Source organism: Mauremys mutica, chromosome 1, assembly GCF_020497125.1.
Source record: "Mauremys mutica isolate MM-2020 ecotype Southern chromosome 1, ASM2049712v1, whole genome shotgun sequence".
Lineage (NCBI taxonomy): Eukaryota > Metazoa > Chordata > Testudines > Geoemydidae > Mauremys > Mauremys mutica.
This window is the reverse complement of record NC_059072.1, coordinates 8,802,854-8,826,481: the sequence shown is the minus strand read 5'-3', so window position 1 is coordinate 8,826,481 and position 23,628 is coordinate 8,802,854. Positions and strand designations below refer to the sequence as shown.

At 41.7% G+C, this 23,628-nt stretch overlaps 1 protein-coding gene across 3 annotated transcripts in view; it reads left to right on the top strand.

Annotated features, from left to right (window-relative positions):
* Positions 1 to 23,628, top strand: part of EXOC4 (exocyst complex component 4) — a 585,632-nt gene that overhangs the window by 27,476 nt on the left and 534,528 nt on the right. For all 3 annotated transcript variants that reach the window (XM_044982948.1, XM_044982962.1, XM_044982954.1), the window contains exon 3: positions 2,039 to 2,233. In XM_044982948.1, the coding sequence (XP_044838883.1) occupies positions 2,039 to 2,233 (195 nt within the window). The remainder of the gene's footprint in view (positions 1 to 2,038; positions 2,234 to 23,628) is intronic.

Sequence of the window (23,628 nt, the reverse complement as noted above, 5' to 3'; positions counted from 1 at the left end):
ACAAGAAAAATTGGGTTGTACTGACCTTATCCCAGGAACTTAGGAAAGTTGGCAGACTTGAAAACAGGGTGAGATTAGTAATTCTGGCCTGGGACTAAAGTGCAGAGATGTTCCTGATTCCTGTCAGTAGGAATGTGAGAGAAAAGCAAGAACTTATTTGACAATCTGCAAGAGATGGCTTGAGATTTTAAAACAAAGTGAATGGCAGGCATTGCACTGTTTTTTCTGAGTGTTATAGTGTCATGATATGTAATGTAGATGCTGAGTTGAATTTTATTCTGCTTAGAATCCATTTTGACGTTCTTTCAGACATCTTGTTAGATAAACTCCATCTCTTGCTAACAAATCTGGTGTCACCTGATGTGACCAGGGTCTCAGGAGGGGCCATGCTGAGATTGCTCAGTCAGGGCAAACTGCAAAGAATGGGGCAGACAATCTTCAAAACTGGAGGTTATTTCTAATACTTAGATTTACCAAGCCAGCAACAAAACAGCTTCTACAATACCTTATTGATTACTCAGAAGCCAGAAATACAGTTTCCTTAAAGCAACCCAGCGTTGTGCTCCCACCCAGACAGCCACGTCAAATACGATGAGGATTACTGAAAATCCTGTTCATCATATAAAAAAGTTCTACCAATCCCAAAAGTTTGGACACATTATCCACCAAGTTAATGAATACTTCGGATCTTACCCAATTGGCGTATAGCCAATTCTTATTAACAAAACTAAAATGTATTAAAAAAGAAAAGAGAGTACGTATTGGTTAAAAGATCATTATACCTACAGATACGAATAAAGTTCTTAGGTCAGTTCATGGTAGAGATGGTGAGCTTCAGAGTTGCAAAAAGTTCTTTCAGAATTAATTCCATAGGTTATAGTTCAATGTCCAATATCAGGGTGACCCAGTCTGGAGCTGGGGACCTCAGTCTTGCGACTCAAACTTCCCCTGATGAAGCTTAAGCAGAGCTGAAATAACAGGCCCAAGGCCCAAGAGTTCTTTTCATAGATTCTCGGCAGCCTCTTGACAGCAGGCATTCCTTGGCTACAGCATTGTGGCTTTGAAGTAGAATCACCTATTTCCCATGTATACACAGGTAACTAGTTGCATTCATCAGCATAAGGTAATTATCCATTAAGCAGTTCATAGACAGTTTACTACAAACTTCAAAGAGAAATATAGGCAATGAAATTATTACACTCTAGTTTCATCTAAATGTTAATATTCCCTTTTGATCTCTGAATCAATGGATATAGTAACTGACAGGAACCGTCTGTTTACATGGTTAACATCTAACAAGATATAAGCAAACACATACAATCCGTATTACCTCTAATTCTCTCACAGTACAGGTTCACATTTCAAACCTCAAGTCTATGGCTATGTTAGCTATTTATAAGGAATAGTCCTAATTACCATCTATAAAGATTGAATTTGAGTCATTTAGCTTGCTAGTTGCTTAACTCTTTCTGGTTTAATGTCACACCTGAGCTACTGGGTTAACAGGGATCCTCCTGTATAGTCCACATTCAGAAAATGAAGAAACAGCTAGAAAAGAGGAGGAGGGAGAGATGCCACAAGAATTTAATAGGCAGACAGAAAATGTTTACAGAGGAACAAAATAGTAGCTATTTATTTACTTACACTAAACAATTGGCTTCCTGTTTCATGTCTAAATGCTGAATAAACGTTGGAAACAGCTGCAAGTAACTCTTTAGTCCTGGTGTTAAGATGAACATGTGTGGAATCCCATTAAGGCTACTCCAGTAAAGCGTACACTAATAGTACAAAACTTGAATTAAGCCCCAACACCTAGCTTCACTTCATTTCCCCTATGGTTCTGTCATTATTTAGGGTGATTATATGATTCCCCTGTGCTAGAGAGGAATAATAGGCTGGTTTTTAAAAAAAGTGGATTTGATTATTGGCATTTGAAACTCCTGTTAAAATGAGTGAGTTAGGGGAAGTGCTGACCATATGGCAGGCCGCAAGAGAAAGTGCAGTAGACTGACCTCATCTTCAACATGTTGCCTTGTAGGTGAAGGAAAATCTCCTGTCATGCAAAATGCTGCTGCACTGCAAACGGGATGAGCTGCGCAAGTTGTGGATAGAAGGAATTGAGCACAAGCATGTCCTGAATTTGCTGGATGAGATTGAGAACATCAAGCAAGTGCCCCAGAAGCTGGAACAGTGCATGGCCAGCAAGCACTACCTCAATGCAACTGACATGCTGGTAAGATGTGATACCTAACATTGATGGTCACCTGTACATTAGAATCAGCTAATTCAGCTCTCTAGGTAAATAGATCTTTCTCTGTGTGCCCCCTGCTTGCCCTTCTCCTGCACTATTATTCTCTTTTATCCTGTTCTGTCACTCACTCTGTGCTTGATCTTCAGCCTGTCAACCTCTTTGGCTTCTTTGCTGCCCTCAGCCTTTTCTGACATGGACTCTGGGTTTCTAATCTCCCTTCCTCCCCTTGTCTTTTGTCCATGGTTTTTTGAAGCCACCTTCTTCTTTGCACTTAATTGATTCCTTTCCTTCCTTCTGTCACTGTGCTCCTTGCCATGCTGGGATTCCTACTGCATTCATGACCTTCGTTCTTATTCTCACTGATGACTTCCTCCACTGTAAGATCCTTCTCTCAGCTCCGTCTATTTCCTTTCCCTTATATCTCCTCCCTCATTGGCTCTTGTGCTATCACCCTGGCCATCTCTCCTCCACCTTTCACTCTTACAGAACCATAGGACTGGAAGGGACCTCAAGAGGTCATCTAGTTCAGTCCCCTGCACTCATGACAGGACTAAGTATTATCTAGGCCATTTCTGACAGATGTTTGTCTAACTTGCTCTTAAAAATCTCCAATGATGGAGATTCCACAGCCTCTCAAGGCAATTTATTCCAGTGCTTAACCACCCTGACAGTTAGCAATTTTTTCCTAATGTCCAACCTAAACCTCCCTTGCTGCAATTTAAGCCCATTCGTTCTTGTCCTATCCTCAGAGGTTAAGAACAATTTTTCTCCCTCCTCCTTGTAACAACCTTTTATGTACTTGAAAACTGTTATCATGTCCCCCTCAGTCTTCTCTTCTCCAGACTAATTCTTCTTTCCAGACTAATCCTCTTCTTGTAACTACCTTTTCGGTCATGTGCCTCCACCTCCTCTGCTGAGATTTCGCCAGTTTTTTTTAGAAAAAAAGAAAATTGAATCTTGCCATGAAGAATTTTCCTCCTCCCTCTCCCATTCTCTCTCCCATTTCCCTTTCTCCAACTGGCAGGCCTCTGCTTTTTCATTCACCACAGAGAAGGAGAGGCTTCTTGCTTCACAACTCATGTCTCTCTTTTACTATTTCCCTCTAATTCCTCTATCTGTGCCCTCGCTCCCATTTCTTCCCACCTCCTGTAATTCTCTGCTCTTTCTCCATCCCTCTTATTTAAGTGTTCTTTCTCCGGGTGCTCATTTTCATCTGCTTTACAAGCACACTTTTCATCCTTGGTCATGAGGAAGCCTCCCTTCACCTGCATCCCCTTCTCCAATTACTGTCCTATTTCTCTCCCTTCCTGTTTCCAAAAACTAGGGCATGGTGCCTAGACTTCATGACCAATCTAGGTTCCACCCCCTGCCAAAACTACCCTTTCTTTACCAAAGACCTTCTGCAAGGGTGGGAGTTTTCTCTGTTCATATTGTTCTTGCTACCTCCATAGAATTATGGTATTCCTTGAAATAGTCTTCTTCACTTCCCTTCTTTTAATATCATTGTCAACTTGGTTATCCTTCCCGTCTCCCAGGATCACAATCTTAGTGTTACCTTTGACTCTTCTCTTTCCCGCCTTGTAATCCATCACTTCTCAAATTCCTGTTGCTTCTTCCTCTTCAGTATTGCCTGTCCTTTCTTCACTTTTCCCCACCGCCAAAACTCACTCTTGATTTCATTTTTTCTGGTCCTTCTTCTCTGTACTGTCCAAAACCTGGCTGTCTAAAGTTGTCTTCCTTTCTCACCTTTCATAAAATCTCTTTCCAGGCTTCCTGTTACTCTTGGCCTCAAACTCAAGCTCCTCATGTTGGCCTTTAATGACATACATAATCCTGCCCCCGGGTACAACTCCATTTTGTACAACTCCATCCCTTCCTGACTCATTACACTCCTTCCAATCCTCTCCAGGCTGGTTTTCTTCAACTCGTTGCACTCTTGTCTTTGTGGCTCTACATCTTGTCTGCCAGTCGTCCGTCTTTGTCCTCCCTCCTTAAAAACTTTTCTTCCTGGAATCCTTTTTCAGCCTTGTTCTCCTCATCCTTCTTTCCCTTATTTAACTATTGTCCTGTGTCTTGTCTGCCTTATTGTAAGTTGTTTGGGGCAGGTCATGTATCTCTTTTGTAAAGCACTATGGGAATTTCTGGTACTATATAAAATATTAAGTCAAGCCTGTTATAATTCTTGGAAGATATTAATAGATCCACAACTAGAAGAGCAGGGATGGCTAGGATTTACTTAGATTTTGAGGTATTTTTTGTCAAAGTCCTTGATGGAGGAAATATGTTAACTGGGGTGAGAGGTATTCTCTTGTATTCAACAAAAATTGGTTAAGAAAGTGGGATAAACAGGCAATGCCCAGTGAAGGAAGAGTTAATGGTTGATACCCTGTGGATTAGTATTAGGATAGTTTAAACTCATTACAGTTAACCTGTTTTTTTCCCTTTTCTGTTACACTTGACCTAGTTAAACCTGTTAAAGAGCTAGTTTGTTGGTCTTTAAAGAATGGCTGCATAGAAGGCCGTACCCTGACTTTGTGATAGTGGTGTTCTTCTTCCAGAGAAGAATAGTCCCATTTCCAGCCTGTGCCGAGTTCTGATTCTGTTGCTGTAGGAAATGAAAAAGTAATGCTTTGTCTTCAAAGGGCTTTGCAAATATTGACTAATCCTTCGAGTCCTCTGTTAGTTAGTATCACCCCAGTTTCAAAGATGGGAAAACAAAGGTACACATAGCTGAGACTTGCACAAAGTCGTAAGGGAAGTGAGCGTTGGTGCCTGCTCTTTGTGCTCAGGCTGCTAGACGGTACCATGCTGGTTCATAGAATCTCAGGGTTGGAAGGGACCTCAGGAGGTCATCTAGTCCAACCCCCTGCTAAAGCAGGACCAAACCCAACTAGTTCTTCGGCTAGGGTTATCTGTTGCGATTCATCGGGGTACATTGCTGTAAGGGGTTACCATTTAGCTTTTAAACCAAGAAACCCAGGGAAAGCTGCAATAAAAACTGTATTCACGTACTAATCCTTTCATCAGTACTTTCCAATTCCCATTTCATGAGATGTGCAGCTATAATATGTAAACACAATAACTTATCTGCATCCTGACTGTTTTAATAGACAAAAATTGGTGAGGGCTCATTGGCTTTTGCCATCTTCTTCTAATTCTTCCTGTTTGTCAATGTGATGTTATAATCATGTGCTGGCTGCAGGATAATACCTTTCTCTCTTTATATGATCTGAATATTGTATAAAATAATTATTAAACTGTCAAGGATCCAGAATGTTTATAGATGTGCTTGTCCTTTTGTTTCCCTCCTCAAGGTAAACAGCTGCTGTTGGTTTATAAAAAGCCCAAAGTGATCTGACAAGGCGCTTGTATCCCTTGCATTGAAATTGGAGAGCTGATTAATATTGTTGCCTGTAGCTTTGTGATATGTACAGTCTAAATTAGACCTTTGCAGCCTTTGTGTTGGGTTGATGCAAGCACATTAATGGCATAATTTCTGGTTGCTGCATCACATTTCTGGAGTCTGTTCTTTGTATTCCACTCACATTAATTGAAGTAATTTTGCCACTGAAGCGTGTTTCAAACCCTGCATTTAAATTGAAATTTTAATTCCCTTATTGTTTGGAAAAGATGGCTGAAGATGGCTTGTTACAGGTTTCATTATCACTCAAAACACTCCAGCTGCTGGTTCTAATGTACATTGACTGATTAATTCTGGAAAGAATTATTAATATAAAAATGGCAGCTTTTTCCCAATAGTATGAGCAAGATGCAAAGGTATTTTATGATAGCTCATGTTTGTATGAAGTTAGATTTTTTTTTTAAAAGTGGATTTTTTATCCAACTGTTTACATCAGTCTAAAATTGCACAGTTGAGCTTTGAATATCACTTAGGCAACTTCTATGATATAGCATGTCCCAAAAATTCATTGCAGAATTGCAGTTAAGTACTGTTTGCTGAGTTAGGAGAATTTGGGGGCTCTGTACTAATTGCTAGTCACATACTCCACAAGTAAAATAACTTGTTTCAAACCGCCTTCTGAGTGTGAAGCTTTGAATACGTTTTTTTTTGTTTTGTTTTTTTTAAAGTGCTAAACATGCACAGCTCCCACTGAAGTCCCATTTGAGGTCCTGAATTATTTTGATCTCCTTTTTATGTGCACATTTTTAGGAATCAATAGCTGTATAATTGGAGCAAGGAAACATATATTAAGTATAAATAATCATTACTAGAAGCACCATTTACTCTTTGGTAGTAATTGGGCTTATGTCCACTAGTGATTGACATAATATATAGCATCAAGTGGAATGCCCCAGTGGTCAGTCCTGGGGCTGGTTTTGTTCAATATCTTCATTAATGATGTGGAGGATGGCGTGAACTGCACCCTCAGCAAGATTGCAGATGAGGGATAGCTCAGTGGTTTGAGCATTGGCCTGCTAAACCCAGGGTTGTGAGTGCCCTTGTTGCCAAGAAGGCTAACAGCATTTTGGGCTATATAAGTAGGGGCATTGCCAGCAGATCGAGGGATGTGATCATTTCCCTCTATTCGGCATTGGTGAGGCCTCATCTGGAGTACTGTGTCCAGTTTTGGGCCCCACACTACAAGAAGGATGTGGAAAAAATGGAACGAGTCCAGCGGAGGGCAACAGAAATGATTAGGGGGCTGGAGCACATGACTTATGAGGAGAGGCTGAGGGAACTGGGATTGTTTAGTCTGCAGAAGAGAAGACTGAGGGGGGATTTGATAGCTGCATTCAACTACTTGAAAGGGGGGTTCCAAAGATGATGGCTCTAGACTGTTCTCAGTGGTAGGAGATGACAGAACAAGGAGTAATGGTCTCAAGCTGCAGTGGGGGAGGTTTAGGTTGGATATTAGGAAAACCTTTTTCACTAGGAGGGTGATGAAGCACTGGAATGGGTTCCCTAGGGAGGTGGTGGAATCTCCTTCCTTAGAGGTTTTTACGGTCAGGCTTCATGAAGCCTTGGCTGGGATGATTTAGCTGGGAATTGGTCCTGCTTTGAGCAGGGGGTTGGACTAGATACCTCCTGAGGTCCCTTCCAACCCTGATCTTCTATGATTCTATGGATATTCACTTGAGGAGATCTGATCGTCTTCACATAGTATATTGTGGACTGATACCCAGGAGGGTGAGAGGAAACACTGGGATGAGCCAGGTATTAGGAGGAGTAGAAAGGCACTCACTCGAACAGTAAGCCTGGAGGGAAAGGCGGTGATGCTAACTGACAAGGTGACTGCAACAAAGAGCCCGGGTGACGGGGTGTGAGAGAGACAGGACTGGGACAGGAACAGTCTGTAGAGAACAACACAGTAAAAGAGGCAGTTAGAGGCAAAAAGGCATCGCTTAAAAATTGCAATTCAAATCCTACTGAGGAAAATAGGATCATAAACCAGGGCAAATCATGTGTAAAAGTCAAGTCAGTCTGTGGAACTCATTGCCAGGGGATGTTGTGAAGGTCAAAACTATAACAAGGTTCAAAAAAGATTGAGAAAAGTTCATTGAGGACAGGTCCATTAATGGCTACTAGCCAAGATGCTCAGGGATGCAACCCCGTGCTCTGGGTGTCCCTAAACCTCTTACTGCTGGAAGCTAGGACTGGATGACGGGCTGGATCACTCAGCAGTTGCCCTGTTCTGTTCATTCCCTCTGAAGCACCTGACATTGGCCACTGTCAGAAAACAAGATAGATATTAGGCTATATGGACCATTGATTTGACCCAGTATGGCCATTCTTATGTTCTCATTTTCTTATGTTTGGGGGAAGCAGGTGCAGAAGTGTCTGACGAATAGAGCACATTCCCTTTTAGAGCTTGGAAGAGAACCCAGGATTCCTGAATTGACCACTCCTCTGCTGCCAGCAAATATCTGTGAAACAGAGTGGCAAAGTGTGCAGCTCATCCTCTTCTAGTGCTGGTCCATATAGAGGATGACAGCCTACTGTTGCTATCAGTTATTCTGTTAGCTCAAGTGTCAGAGGTCTGTGCAGTGGCTCTAAAGGTTCCAGCCCTGCTGATGTGATGTCAATGTGATGCCACATTAAGAAATTACACACTAAAGAAGAAGAAACAGTATGTGATCGTGTAACTAAAGACTATCAATGTTAAAGCCACAAGGGGACCAAAGGCAACCGTGAGGGTACGTCTACACTACGGGACTATTCCGAATTTGCATAAACCGGTTTTGTAAAACAGATTTTATAAAATCGAGTGCGCGCGGCCACACTAAACACATTAAATCGGTGGTGTGCGTCCACGGTTCGAGGCTAGTGTCGATTTCTGGAGCGTTGCACTGTGGGTAGCTATTCCGTAGCTATCCCATAGTTCCCGCAGCCTCCCCCGCCCCTTGGAACTTCCGGGTTGAGATCCCAGTGCCTGATGGGGCAAAAATTGCCGAGCTATGCCCTGACCCACCGCGGACACGGTGTTTGACCCTAGAAGCATTTGGAGCTCTGTCTGGAGATTTTAAAAAAATGATTTTGAATTTCGTCTTCTGTAACGGAGCGCTGATAGAGCAGATTTGCCTGCCCTTACAGCGATCACGTCCGCATGGTCCATGCGGGAGCTCTTTCTTTATTTTGATTTTTAACTGCATCGCCACACGTGCTGATCGGAGCTCCATGCTGGGCAAACAGGAAATATTCAAAAGTTCGCGGGGCTTTTCCTGTCTACCTGGCCACTGCATCCGAGTTCAGATTGCTGTCCAGAGCGGTCAGTGGTGCACTGTGGGATACCGCCCGGAGGCCAATACCGTCGATCAGCGGCCACACTAACCCTAATCCGATATGGTAATACCGATACTAGCGCTACTCCTCTCGTTAGGGAGGAGTACAGAAACCGGTTTAAAGAGCCATTAAAATCGATATAAGGTGCCTCCTAGTGTGGACGGTTGTGGCGTTAAATCGGTTTTACGCTCCTAAAACCGATTTAAACGCCTAGTGTAGACCAGGCTTGAGTCTGGCATTTCCTAACTTCTCAGTGCCTGACTTTGCAGCCTTACTATCCTTTCAACAGACTTTTTAGTGTTAAATTTTTATATAGGTAACTTTTATATTTAACTATATACTTACACACACTCACCCCAGCACTAGAGCACAGCTACCGCTATGGTGGAATGTACCAGCTGTTTAACAAAGCACACTAATGTTACATAATTAGGCTAGCAGCGAGGATGGATTTCTTTTCACATCCTGCTTTACTGTGAATACTGTAAACCACACCAGCGTGCTCCCGGGGAGTTTGTTTTATTATTCTATCTCCTTATATGGCCTCCATCACCAGTGTCTCAATGCCTCATGATCATAAATTAATTATCTTTATAGCACCCTAGGGAAAGTAGGGAAAACTATTTCTCTCTGCTTTTCAGGTGAGACGGAGAGAGGCTAAGTGACTTGCTCCAGGTCACAAAGAGAGTCTGCGGCAGAGTGGGGAACTGGACTTGGATCTTCTAGGTCTCTGTTGAGTGCCAAAACCATGAGACCCTCTTTTCTATCTATTCTGTGGAAATTTTATCCGAGGAGATAAAAGTTGTGGGTGGGGTAGAGATTAGATTCTCCCCATCACATCGGGTCAGGGAGTTTGCCAACCCTCGTAGATTTTTGTTATGTCTTTTCCTTCAAATATTAAGTGCTCCTGTTTAGGTTTCCTTGTGCCAGCGAGGGAAGTACATAGGTCTCCTTTTCTGCATTCTAAGGTGAATAATAGCATCCAAGATTTCCCTTGAGAGCTAGACCTACTTCTTGAAGCCAGGTTGCATTGTTGCCAACTTCAGTTTAGTCTCTAGAGTTGAGTTTGTGAAGATTAAGATCATCTCTTCAGAATAGGAGCCTAAATTGCAGTTAAATTAGGTCGTTTTTGGTTGCGCTGATGCATGTTGAGTTCACCATCTGCCTCCGTATTGTGTGATCTCTGAATCCTAGCTCTCTAGAAACTGTCCTATCTTTTTGCGTAATTTATTATTTATTTATTGAGCATGTCACTTTGCTTAGTGCTGTGCGACACAACCGCTACCCCGAGGAGCTTACAAGCTAAACTAGACAAAGCAGCTCTGATACCCAGAACACTGCACAATGCGGAGTCTTTGTTTTGTTATTATAGATTGCATTCCAGCACTGAGACTTTGAGGCCGAAGTAAATTTTTAAAGTGGGACTCGGCTGATGAGAACATGGTCAGTTCCTCAGGAGTGGGAGACTTGTTCATAGACACATGAAAGAAAGTGCAGAGATGAGTGTAAGGACAATGAAATAATCAGTCATGACACAGGCTTGGGATGGAGGAACAGGAGGTGTAGGAAGAAGGGATATAGAAGGGAGGAATGAAGGGCTGTAGAAGCTTGTATGTGAATTCAAGTTCCTCATCCTTGACGTGGAAGATGATGGGGAGACAGTCAAGGGTTTTAAATAGTTGAGATGTTTTCCTGGGGAAAAGCGGAGAAAACTTTTCTGCTATTTTTCCACTCCCAGGGTGGAGGTGCACTACTTGGTTGCCATTTAACCATCTCCTACCTTTCCTTGCATCTCACATTAGTAGCCTACACTGGCAGTTAGGGTGGGAAGTAGAAGTCTTGTCAGGAGGGATGAGCTGGAGTGCCGATGAGAAGCGCAGTCAGGAAAGTAAGAAATACTTTCCATGGATTGTATTTTCTAAATGGACAACCAACTTAATTTTCAATTACTTAGGGACAATCTCCACTCATTGATATATTTTGCTTTCCACAACCAAATCTCTGTACAATTTTTCATTAGTGATGTACCCGAGGATTCAGATTCTAATATCTAAACTGTATTGTTAAAATCTATTCACCAAAATTTGGGTCATTGCTGATAATGTATTCTATGTGTCATATGACTTTTAAAAAAACTAACTTTGTGGATAATCTAACACTATACCCAGATGTATAGATACTCTTTTTCAACCTATGTATTATATAATTTTTTTAAACATTAACTTTAATAAAAAATTTAAATCTATTCCAAGGTAATATTGGATATCTGTAATCCTAGATGGAAATTGAAGCAATTATGTAGCATCGTCCTGCCAGTATGTGGTTTCCCTGAGCAAAAGCTCAGGTTAGTTGTAAACTGTCAATCTAGAAATCCTTTATAGTAAACAAACATTTGTTGATATTAATATCGTACATAATTAAAATTTGAAAAAAATTGAACTCATTTGTTACTATTTATATACTTTTGTTCACTGTCTGCATTTCTCTCATCTCGGGCAATGAAAATCGATAAGGGCAGTTTTTTCATTGTTTTAATCAGTTTTGCTTTCTGCATCTTCCTGCTGCAGTGTTTTGCTTTCAAACACTTCAGCAGAATGTGTTTGTTTAAAAGAAACATTTTCATTGGCATTTGAAAAAAGAAAAAAAAAAGTCTGTTGGTCCTAGCTTTTATAGAGGCATATTTTTACAAAATTTAGAGTTTGGGCTATATTTAAATGTTGTTCCTTTTTAGATAACTCAAACAATAGTACTTCCAACATTTTTTTGGGGAGGCCGTTCCATGTTCTAACATATCTTCCATTGGGAAGTTGCCTTGATTAGATAGCCAGAAATCTGTTTAAAAAAGGAAAATGTGAAATTTACATTCCTGTGGATTTTGGTGGACACGTTGTTGTAAGCATTACGACAAACAAGCAAACAAAATCCCTCCTGACTCTGTTTAAACAACTCATTCATGATCATTTTACTCATCAGCATAGCTGATAATTTCTGTCATCGGTGATAGCTGTAGGATTTGACTGGGGAGAGAAAAGAAACAGGCCCTTTATTTATTTTTATTGTAGCTAATGTTTGGTGAGAGCATGTTCTAGTGATTAGCACATGAGTATGATAGTAATAAGTTCTTATTCTTATTTATTATGTTGTATTACCATAGTTTCTAGGAGCTCTAGTGATGAAATAGAACCTCACTGGGCTAGGTGGTGTAAAAAGACAGTCTCCGCCCAAAGGAGCTTATCATTGACGTATACTTCTAGCCCTGGCTCTGCTGCTGGTTTACCAGCCAAGGCACTTAAACTGATGTGCCTCAGTTACCCTATATGCTAAATGGGTATATTATTCTAAGATGTTGTTTGTATTATTTGTTTACCTCAAAGGGGCATGATAAGACTTCGTTTATTAGGTTTGGGAGGGTGATTTAATTTCCTTATAGAAGACACTTGTGCTAAGTAGTAAGTGTTAGAACTGAGCGGGAAAGATGATCTGTTTTTGTATTGTTTCTCTTGAATTCAATTTTCTGATCCTGTTTCAGTTTTTTTTTTTTAATTTGCTATGATAGATTTAAAGATATTTGAAAGTAGAAATTCATAAGTGGAGTGTTTCTTTCCCTTTGTAACATCTTATCATTTCTTCCCTTAATGTACTATCAATAACTTCATCTCATCCCTTTTATCCTGTGAATTCCATTATCTGAGGGAGTCTGTTGCATTAAACTGTTAGTGCCTAATATTGCCTCATTTGCATTGACACATGCTTGACCTCAGCCCCTCCACTCTCTTAGTTAATGCACCAACAAGCACTGATATCTCTCTGGAGTATTATCATTTGGTTGTTAGCTCAACTAATAACAACCATTCATTTAAGCTGATGAAAGTTTATTAAATAAAAAACGTGCCGGAATGAAGGTGGAATGGAGGTAGCTAGCCATCCTGTTTTTACTGGTGAGAGTTTGCTGAGTCTATACGAAAGCTACTGGATTTTCTATGGAAGTGGGGTACCAGTCCAGTTGTGATCAATTATTTGGTTTAGAAACGAGCATTTCTGAACACTTAATTTGATCTTCACTGACTACAATGTAGACACAGTAATAAAAAGCCCTGTCTGTCTAATGATACATGGCCTCTTGGATGTGCCATCCAAACAGCAAATAGCTTTGTGGTTTATGTTTCCATCCTTTCACACATGGGATTCGTACCATAGCTTAGAGGTCTTTGAGCAAGAAACTTTGGTTTAAAACGGAAAAATGTAGTGATGGTTTGCCTTTCAATTGATCAAGGAGAAAAAAAGGTTAAATTTCTAGCCAGCACCATCCATTATATATGAATGAACATCCTTTATTTTGCCAATGGAATCTTTGGTAGTTTTTTGTTAAGCTGATTTATCAAGGCTGTTTTGCAACATTATTAACCACTTAAATTTCTCTTATAATGCAGCTGTAGTAATGTTTTTGGCAGTAATCACTGCTTCTTCAATTATTTCTCTTTAATTCTGAATCTCATAGTTCTGTGCCTAGTAACTTATGGAACATGTATTGAGAGAGAAATCACTCAAGATCTAGAGGATAGTGGAAAAACATAAAACATCTTGCTACACAAACTTGATTGCATATGAAAATAGAGCTGCAAAGTTAGTGGATGAAGGGAAAGGAGATGCACTATAATCTGTTTGTTTTACCATAGTACGTAGGAGCCGCAGACATGGACCTGGACTCCATTGTGCTAGGAGCTGTAGAAACATAGAACAGAAAGATGGTCCCTGCCTCAAGGAGCTTACTATCTAAGTAACAGACAGGTAGATGGAGGAGTACAAGGAAACAATATTGGTCAACATGGTAAGCCATGGTCCCAGCAAACCAGCAGCCTAACTGTTATCAAGGCCTTTGGAGGCATCATGGCAATTGAGTGTTTTAAGGAGGGGTTTGAAGGAGGATCAATTGTCAAGGCATGTCTTCACTAGCAACGTTAAAGCCTTGCTTTAACATGGCTGTGCAGTCGTGGCACTACAAAAAAACCCACCTCCACGCGGGGAATGGCTCCCAGCGCTGGTGTACTGTCTACACTGGCCCTTTAAGCGCTCGGGGTGTGTGTGTGTTTTTTCACACCCCTGAGCGAGAAAGTTAACAGCGCTGTAAAGTGCCAGTGTAGACCAGCCCTTAGTTTTGTGGATGTTTACAGGGAGCTCCTCCCAAGCATGAGGGGCAGTATGGAAAAAAGCACCAAGGTGCTTGTTTGAAAATGTGGTAAGTGGGTGATAGAGGCTGGCATTATTGGCCCCTTGGAGGTGAGAGTCAACATTTCCATACCGAATGAGAGGCGATTGGTAGGATAGGCCATGAAGGGCCTTGAGAGTGAAGACAAGCAGCTTGTGTTTGATGCAGTAGAGAAGGGGGACCCAAGTATAATCAATTTGGATTTTAGTAAAACATTTAATACAACTGGGATGAATTTGGCCTAGTGTGAGTCCACTGAAATCAATCCAGTTACCAGTGCATAAACCTGGCACAATGTTGCATGAACTCTTGCCCTCAAAAAGGCTTGGATAGAAACACTGTCACATAGAACGCCAGGGTTATGCTAAACTGCCCATAAACAAAGGTTTAGGTAAAGTGTTCCCATTTGGGGAGGAAGCTGTGGCTACCTCTGAAGATTGGTGTTAATTCTTATCTCACAGAATATCTTCATTTACTATAAATGGCACGTTGGTGAAATTTGCAAGCAATACTAAATTGAAAGGAGTTGAAAATGCCATTGACAACGGAGAAACAGGACAAAGAAGGAGCTACAGAGATTAGAAACATAGGCTGAAAATATCAGGGAATCAACTTGGACAACTGCAAGCTAATAGACATGGGAAAAAATTATTCTTTGTAATACAATAATAACACGAGGTCCTGCATATGCTAGGGGCCCCATTGTGCTAGTTACTGTACAGACAGGTAGGAGACCATCTCTGCTCCGAAGACCTTACAGTCTACAAAGCACACTCAAACTCTCTATAGTGACAGTTAAGGTTGAATCCAGACTTAAGTTCCCTCTAAGCTGCATGGCCACGCAGCAGCCTATTAAGCGCTGTGCAGGTGCTCAGGGCTGCGGTGGGGAGAGATGCCTCTCCCCCAGGCCCGGACCTGTCACGGCAGGGAGGTGCGCCCCTCCCACAGCCCGTCCCATCCAGGACATTACCGGGTTTATAATGGCGCCAGGCCCGTGCTCGACAGGGGCCCCGCTGGCCTGGTGCAGCGCTCCACTTCACTTGCGCTGTGTCCCAACAGCCGCAGCACTGGCTCCTCTCCTCTCTGTCCCCTCCGCTGCAGGCCCAGCAGCCCAGGGCTTTTCCCCGCCTCCGCCTAGTCGCTCCTCTCAATCAGCCAGCTGAGGGCTTCTCTCTCCGCCTCTGCCCTCCTCACCAGCAGGCAGCAGCTGCCAGCCAGTGACAGTGACAGGGGTGGTGTGTGGAAAGAAGCCCACAGCCTCTGCCGGGCTGCTGGTGAGGAATGGTCTGCCGCTTTGGGCTCCCCTGGGTGGCCTGAAGCCGCGGACCATCACTGGTGGCCCAGACGTCAGATGTTTGGGAAGTTATTCTTCATTAACGTTGTGGAGGCTGCCATTAAGATTTTGTGCTAGAGTACAAGTGAACAGGGAGGTAGTAGTTCCTCAGAGCAAGAAAGCAGCGGTTTCTCTCTCTGTCTCTGGGAATCAGCATCTTGGTTCTTCCAGTCCCAGTCACTTCATGACAGAAAGGCATTACTGAATCGGAAGGAGTTCAGTAGGAGCTAAAATGATCTAGGGGGCTGGTAGGATTGAGGAAAGATTTGAAAGAGCTAAATTTGTCTAGCTGGGGAAAGAGACAACTTATGAGGGACACAGACCTTAAAATGTTTGTAACATTAAGGTGGAAAAGAAGTTAGTGTAGGGCAAGGGGGGTTCCCATATGAGTGCTAACAGGCAAATGCGAAAGGGAAAATTTAAGTTGAATATTAAGCAGAATAATCTGCTGGTGAGATCGTAATAGTCTCCCAAGGGAGGTGGCAATAGCGCCATCATTTGGAACATTTTAAAACTAGAAGTATTATAACCACAAAAAACAGTCCTGCATTAGTAGGGAGATTGACTGTGTTATCTAGTAGTTCTCTGATACTATGAAACTGGTAGGCCCTATAACCAACGGGTTGACTCACCCCTTAATTCTCAGGAGGTAGAACAATGGAGTGTAATGGTCTTTTTAGATGACTCCTTAAAAACTGAGCTGCCCACCTTCCTCATTTTACTTAACCACTATGTACCTTCCTTCCCACTGTTGTGCGGTGTGATTGGTCATTGCCTGTCTCTGCAGGGTTGGCTGATTTTAGTGGTGCAATCTGAATATAAAGCTCTCTGGAAGCCTTTGATAAAAGGTGCTGTATAAATGCAAAGTGTTATTTACTCGTTGATTTGCGCAGCATGTTAGTAATCTATCTACCTTGTTTCCCTGTTTCATCAAACTTCTGTTCTAACATTGTCTGCTTGAATCAGGATGAAGGTATTTCATTCTCCATTCTCCTGCATGCCTGAGCATTGCATCCTGTTGTAGGTTAATTTTCCGATTATTTCAGTCTTTAGTCTTGATTCGTTCCTTACCCTTTTTGATTGTGTGTGGCAATTCCTATTAGTTTTTCTCTCAGGATGACTTTAGCCATTTCTGAAATATTCCCTTAGATAAGATCTTCATTAGCACTGAATCTTTTATAACTTTTCATTTCTGCTCTTAACTTGTTAATATTACAGGGTCAGTTTTGAACCTTTGGAAAAATTTCTTTTGAGACCAGCATGTAATACATTTCTGGTCTTTCTCATCCCACCAGGAATGACCCACCGATGGGCTGTGTGTAGGGTGTCTGCTGATTTTCACCTCATAGGATAAAAAATAGGCCACAAAATCCCACAGGAGTGAGTGAAGGAAAAGGATGCTTGTTTCCTCTTGCTTTTACTGTTACCCTGTTCTGTGTCTGTCCCAACCCTGAGCAGCACCTAATTTCTCCTCTCTTTTGCTTCCTCACCTCCCACAGTGTTCCTTTCTGTGGTAACATCTATTCCATTTCAGAGCTGATCACAGTGGGGATAGATGAAGCAACAGCCAGGCGCACATCAGTGAATTTTACTAGCCTCAACCTCCCCATCCTCAGCCCATCCTCCGCTCAGCATCATGCCATGTCTCTAATCCTGCAATTCTGTTTCTGTGAATTTTACTCACAACATGTAGTTCTTGGGTCCCCCTGCCGGATAGGAGAAGTTTGAGAATCACTTATCTGGTATGGGGCTACTGACACACACAAAGTTATTGTACATGCTTATGAGCTTTGCTGAATCAGGGTCCTAATCATTAAGCCACTCTCCATATTTTTCCTTTTTTGTCTGATCGCAAAAATTCCAGCAGTGAGAGACTATCTGTGCCCATCCACCTTTTCTTGCTGACAGTGGCAAACGTTATAGGTCAGACCCCCCACTGTGGTAAGTCAGGTCTAAATTGACTTCAGTGGAGCTGTGCCAATTTGGATCTGGCCACACATGTTTAAACCATCTTAGTCATTTTACTTTCCTGTCTCCCATGAAATTGAATTTCCTGTTTTTGTTTGTTTGTTTTGTTTTAAATCAATTCTCTCCCTTTTAAATGTCAGCATTGTCTTTATTCATACAACTGGGCAGTTAAAACCTTCTAGGTTGCTGATATTTGTTTGCCATGTTGTCCAGAAAGTTCAGCTGTCTTTTTCCTTTGTCATGTATTGTTGTGTGTGGCTGCTTTTCTCTTGTGAGCTATCACACTTTTATGCTTTCCATTATCTTTCCAATACCCCTTTCCTCCATATTTTCTCATCCGGCAATTGCTTTTTGTATTCATGTACCAAGGGGCCTCTGAACTGTGAATAGACTTGTGTCCCAAATATAAACTCAGTATTCATTCCCTACTCCCATTATTACCATCCATTATTCGTATTTCTTCTTGCCCAAAGAAGCATCTAAGGAACAGTCCCCAAGCCCAAATTCTTATAAACCAGGGACTGGGACCTCTCTGTTCATCCATCATTTAAGATGGAAAATTAATCTTTTGTTCCTTATAACAGTGCTTTTCAAACTTTTTAGGCTGAGTACCCTTTTCCAAATAATATAGTCTACTGTTTGCCAGAAGCTGGGAATGGCTGACAGGGGATGGCTCACTTGATGATTACCTATTCTGTTCATTCCATCTGGGGCACCTGGCATTGGCCACTGTCAGGAGACAGGATACTGGGCTAAGTGGACCTTTGGTCTGACCTATTATGGCCGTTCTTATGTTCTACTGCATTCTTCCATCGGAGATAGGCAGAGGTGATGTGTGGGGGGAACGGACGCAGGGTCATGTGCCCCTCCTCTCCCCCCCCCCCGATTTCTGCCTTCCATTTAGCAACAGCTTCTAGAGGGGGGGACATGGAGGAACATTTGTGGGGGCAAAGTGGTGATGCCAGGCAGCTTGGGCCAGCTCTGTATGGCAGTGTCAGGGTTCCTTCCCCACTCTGAACTCTAGGGTACAGATGTGGGGACCCGCATGAAAGCCCCCTAAGCTTATTTCATCCAGCTTAGGTTAAAACCTGGTATGCTACCACCACCAAGTGATTTAACAAGAAACAGGGAAAGGACCACTTGGAGTTCCTCTTCCCCCAAAATATCCCCCCAAGCCCTTATATCCCTTTTCCTGGGGAGGCCTGAGAATAATATCCTAACCAATTAGTTACAAAGTGATCAAAGACCCAAACCCCTGGGTCTTTGGACAATGGAAAAATCAGTCAGGTTCTTAAAAGAAGGATTTTATTAAAAAGAAAATGTAAAAATAATCTCTGTAAAATGAGGATGGAAAATAACTTTACAGGGTAATCAGATTTAAAGAGCCCAGAGGAACCCCCTCTAGCCTTTGTTTCAAAGTTGCAACAAAACAGGGATAGCAAAGGTAAAATTTACAAGTTGAGAAAACAAATATAAACTAATGTGCCTTGCCTGGCTGTTACTTACAAGTCTGAAATATGAGAGACTTGTTCAGAAAGATTTTTGGAGGACATGGATTGATGTCTGGTCCCAAGAGCGAACACCACCAAAACAAAGAGCACAAACAAAAGCCTTTGTCTCCCACCCTCCCATCCCCCAAGATTTGAAAGTATATTGTCCCCTTATTGGTCCTTTGGGTCAGGTGTCAGCCAGGTTACCTGAGCTTCTTAACCCTTTACATGTAAAAGGATTTTGGTGCCTCTGGCCAGGAGGGATTTTATAGTATTGTATAAAGGAGGGTTGTTACCCTTCCCTTTATATTTATGACAGGCAGGGCTTGGGGAGCGAGTGCCACCTCCAACCCCCTGACTCACCTCAGTGGCCATGGAGCTTATCTGGGTGGAGAGGGCGCAACCAAAAATTGTAACTCAAAAGGGGAGCTCAGCTCAAAGTTTGAAATTTTCCGCCATTACAGGGTTTTTCGCGCATAACCCCAGACAAGAGCTCGCATAGCCCAGTTTGAAAACCACTGCTTTATAACATTTCTCCTCCCCACCTCTCATCCCTTAACTCTGTTCCCAAGTGTGACATTTTCTGAGAAATGTGTTTTCTTAAGAGAACATTTAAAGGTAGATTTAGAGCTGCTTAGAAAACTTAGATTGAAATGAAATTTTGGGGGGAAAAAATGGTTCACGTTTCCCAGCCATATTGTTAGTGCTCCCATTTCTTTTGATGAAGAGCAGTATGTAAGGACTAAGTATTAATAGTATCCTTAATTTGCGATTTGAGTCATTGTGGTGATAGGGAGGAGGTTAGAAAAAACAAAACTTGAGGGGAGGGGAATCTGTCTGTTCTTTACTGACACTAGAGCTGGAAGAAAGCAGTCCTGTCGTCTTACAGAACAGCTGTGCTGCTCTTAAATGGAAACAATCCCAGGACATCATGCTCTCATGGCTTCACCTCTCCTGAATAGGGAGCTGAATTCTGTGGCTCATTCATGGGATAAATTTAGTACTCCACAAAAGCACATTATTTTTGCCATTGGCAGCATGAATGCAGAATTTTGAATAAAGTATTTTACACTGTACTTGGACAGAAGATTTGATAAGTCTTTCAAAATGCTTTTATAATATTCTGGTTGCTTTTGTAATGCCAACATTTACTCAGTGACCACAATTGTATCCTATTCTAAATGTACAGATATACAGTGGTGGTGGTGGTGTCTCAGAGACTACTTTTTGTTAACTGTTGATGGCTATTGGTTTTTATTGCTATTTCATAAAGCACCTATCTGAAAGGATACCAAAGTCCTTTATTTATCTACATAATACAGACACATTCCTTCACTTTCCTCTGAAAACCAGATACCTATGAGATGGGACATGGTAACACACAGAAAAGCTACACCAATCTTTTAAGAGAGGAAGTGAAGAATAACAACCCATTCTGAAACTGCAGAGGCAATTTAGATCTGTACACTCTGAGTTTGAACTTGATCACTGAACTTGCTAGGAATAACGCCTTCCCTCTGCTCCCATTTTCCTTAAAGACCGTTTCTGGCCAAGACATCAGTTTTATGTTTCCTCTGAAAGAAGTCTATAAAACATTATTGCTCCTTAATTAAAAAAAAAAATCCCAAACTCTCACACATTTAACACTTGAAACTTCAGAACAAAAACTGAAGTGCTATTTAGATTGTAAATACTTTTGGGGGCAGAGATAAGAGCATAACAGTGGCCATACTGGTTCAGACCAATGGTCCATCTAGCCCAGTATCCTGTCTTGTTACAGTGGCTAACTACAGGTGCTTCAGAGGGAATGAACAGAACAGGCAACCATCAAGTGATCCAGCTCCTATTTTCATAGATTCATAGATTGTAGGGCTGGAAGGGACCTTGAGAGGTCATCGAGTCCAGTCCCCTGCCCTCATGGTAGGACCAAATACTGTCTAGACCATCCCTGATAGACATTTATCTAACCTACTCTTAAATATCTCCAGAGATGGAAATTCCGCAACCTCCCTAGGCAGTTTATTCCAGTGTTTAACCACCCTGACAGTTAGAAACTTTTTCCTAATGTCCAAGCTAAACCTCCCTTGCTGCAGTTTAAGCCCATTTCTTCTTGCTCTATCTTTAGAGGCTAAGACGAACAAGTTTTCTCCCTCCTCCTTATGACACCCTTTTAGATACCTGAAAACTGCTATCATGTCCCCTCTCAGTCTTCTCTTTTCCAAACTAAACAAACCCAATTCTTTCAGCCTTCCTTCATGTTCTCTAGACCTTTAATCATTTTTGTTGCTCTTCTCTGGACCCTCTCCAATTTCTCCACTTCTTTCTTGAAATGCATTGCCCAGAACTGGACACAATATTCCAGTTGAGGCCTAACCAGCGCAGAGTAGAGGGGAAGAATGACATCTCGTGCCTTGCTCACAACATACCTGTTAATGTCCAGTCCCAGCTTCTGGTAGTCAAAGGTTTAGGGACACCCAGAGCATGGGGTTGCATCCCTGACCATCTTGGCTAACATTGATGGACTTGTCCTCCATGAAATTATCCAATTCTTTTTTGAACCAGTCATCAACCAGCGGAGATTTGTAGTAAGTAGCTTTAAGGACCCCACCACAACAACAAATTTCTAATTCACATGGAAAAGAGGAAGAATATATTCAGATCTAGTCATGCTTCTGAGATTAAAGATCATGAAATTGGCCCTAATCTGCAAGAGATCAAAAAAACTTGCAATACATTTTTATTAGGAAAGTTGTTTTACTTATATATTAAAAATAATTTTTTAAGACAAAGGCTGAAACATAGAAAGTTGAGCCCCCCACTTTCCATTTAACCCCTGTGAGCTAGGTAAGTATTGTAACTATTCTGTGAGTGTATAATAGAAAATAAAAGTAGCGTAAGTGTCATGCCCAAGGTCACTCAATGAGTCAGTGGTACAGCAGAGAATAAAACTCTAATATCCTCATAGATTCACAGGTTATAATGCCAGAAGGGACCATTGTGATGATCTAATCTGACCTCCTGCATAACATAGGCCATAGGATTTCTCTCTATTAACTTCTGTTTGAAGTAGAGCATATCTTTTAGGAAAACATCCAGTCTTGATTTTAAAAATGTCCAGTGATAGAGTATTCCCTACAACCCTTGGTAACTTGTTCCAATGGGTATTTACCCTCACTGTTTAAAAAAAAATTACACCTTATTTCTAGTCTGGATTTGTCTAGCTTCAACTTTCAGACATTGGATCTTGTTATATCTTTGTCTGCTAGAGTGGAGAGCCCTCTAGTATCACAGATTTGTTCCCCACTCAGGTATGTGTAGGTTGAGCAAGTCATCCCATAACCTTCTCTTTATGAAGCTAAATAGATTGAGACCCTTGAGTCTCTCACTATAAAGACATGTTTTCCAATTCTTTAATTATTCTCATGGCCCTTCTCTGAAGCTCTCCAACATATCAATGTCCTTCTTGAGTTTATGGGCACCAGAACTGGACACCGTAGTTCAATAGCAGTTGGACCAATGCCAAATACAGAGGTAATAGAACCTCTCTACTACTCAACATTCCCTGTTTACACATCCAAGGATTACATCACCGCAGGATTGCCCTGGGAGCTCATGTTCAGCTTATTATCCATCAGCCTCCCCCCCCTCCGTCTTTTTCAGAGTTACTCCTTCCCATGATAGTCCCCCATTCTGTAAGTGTGGCCTACATTCTTTGTTCATACATGTATGACTTCACATGTGGCCATATTAAAATGCCTTTGTGTGCCCAGATCACCAGAATGCCTGGATTGCCTGGTATCAGGGACCTGACCGCTTCATTATTTACCACTTCCCTAGTCTTTGTGTTCTCTGCAAACTTTATTAATAATGATTTTGTTTTCTTCCAGGTCATTGGTAAGATTATTAAATAGCATAGGGCCAAAACCCAATACTGGAGGGTCCCCACTAGGAAAAAAAATCTGCTTGATGATGATACCCCGTTTATATTTTGAGAACTATTAGTTAGCCACTTTTTAAACCCTTTAATACAGGGGTAGGCAACCTATGGCACACGTGCCAAAGGTGGCATGCGAGCTGATTTTCAGTGGCACTCACACTGCCTGGGTCCTGGTCACCGGTCCAGGGGGCTCTGCGTTTTAATTTAATTTTAAATGAAGCTTCTTAAACATTTTAAAAACCGTATTTACTTTACATACATCAATAGTTTAGTTCTATATTATAGACTTATAGAAAAAGACCTTCTAAAAACGTTAAAATGTATTACTGGCACGTGAAACCTTAAATTAGAGTGAATAAATAAAGACTTGGCACACCACTGCTGAAAGGTTGCCGACCCCTGGTTTAATGTGTTCTGTATTGATTTTGCATTGGTCTAGTTTTTTACTCACTCCCAGTCCTGTGTTCTAACCATGTTTGATGGGCAAACTAGAATAGAATCCAGCTTGCTGTTCTGTAACTTCATTGGCTTTGATGTATTAACAGGGATAAATGCTGCTTTATGTGAGTAAAGAAAGGGGATTTGACTTTGCAGCCACACAAGGAGAAGATAGGCTTTAGAAGATGCTGTTTTTTACATAGGGTTTATTCCAGCTCCCAGTGAAGTCAATAGGAATCTTTACATTGGCATCAGTGGAGATG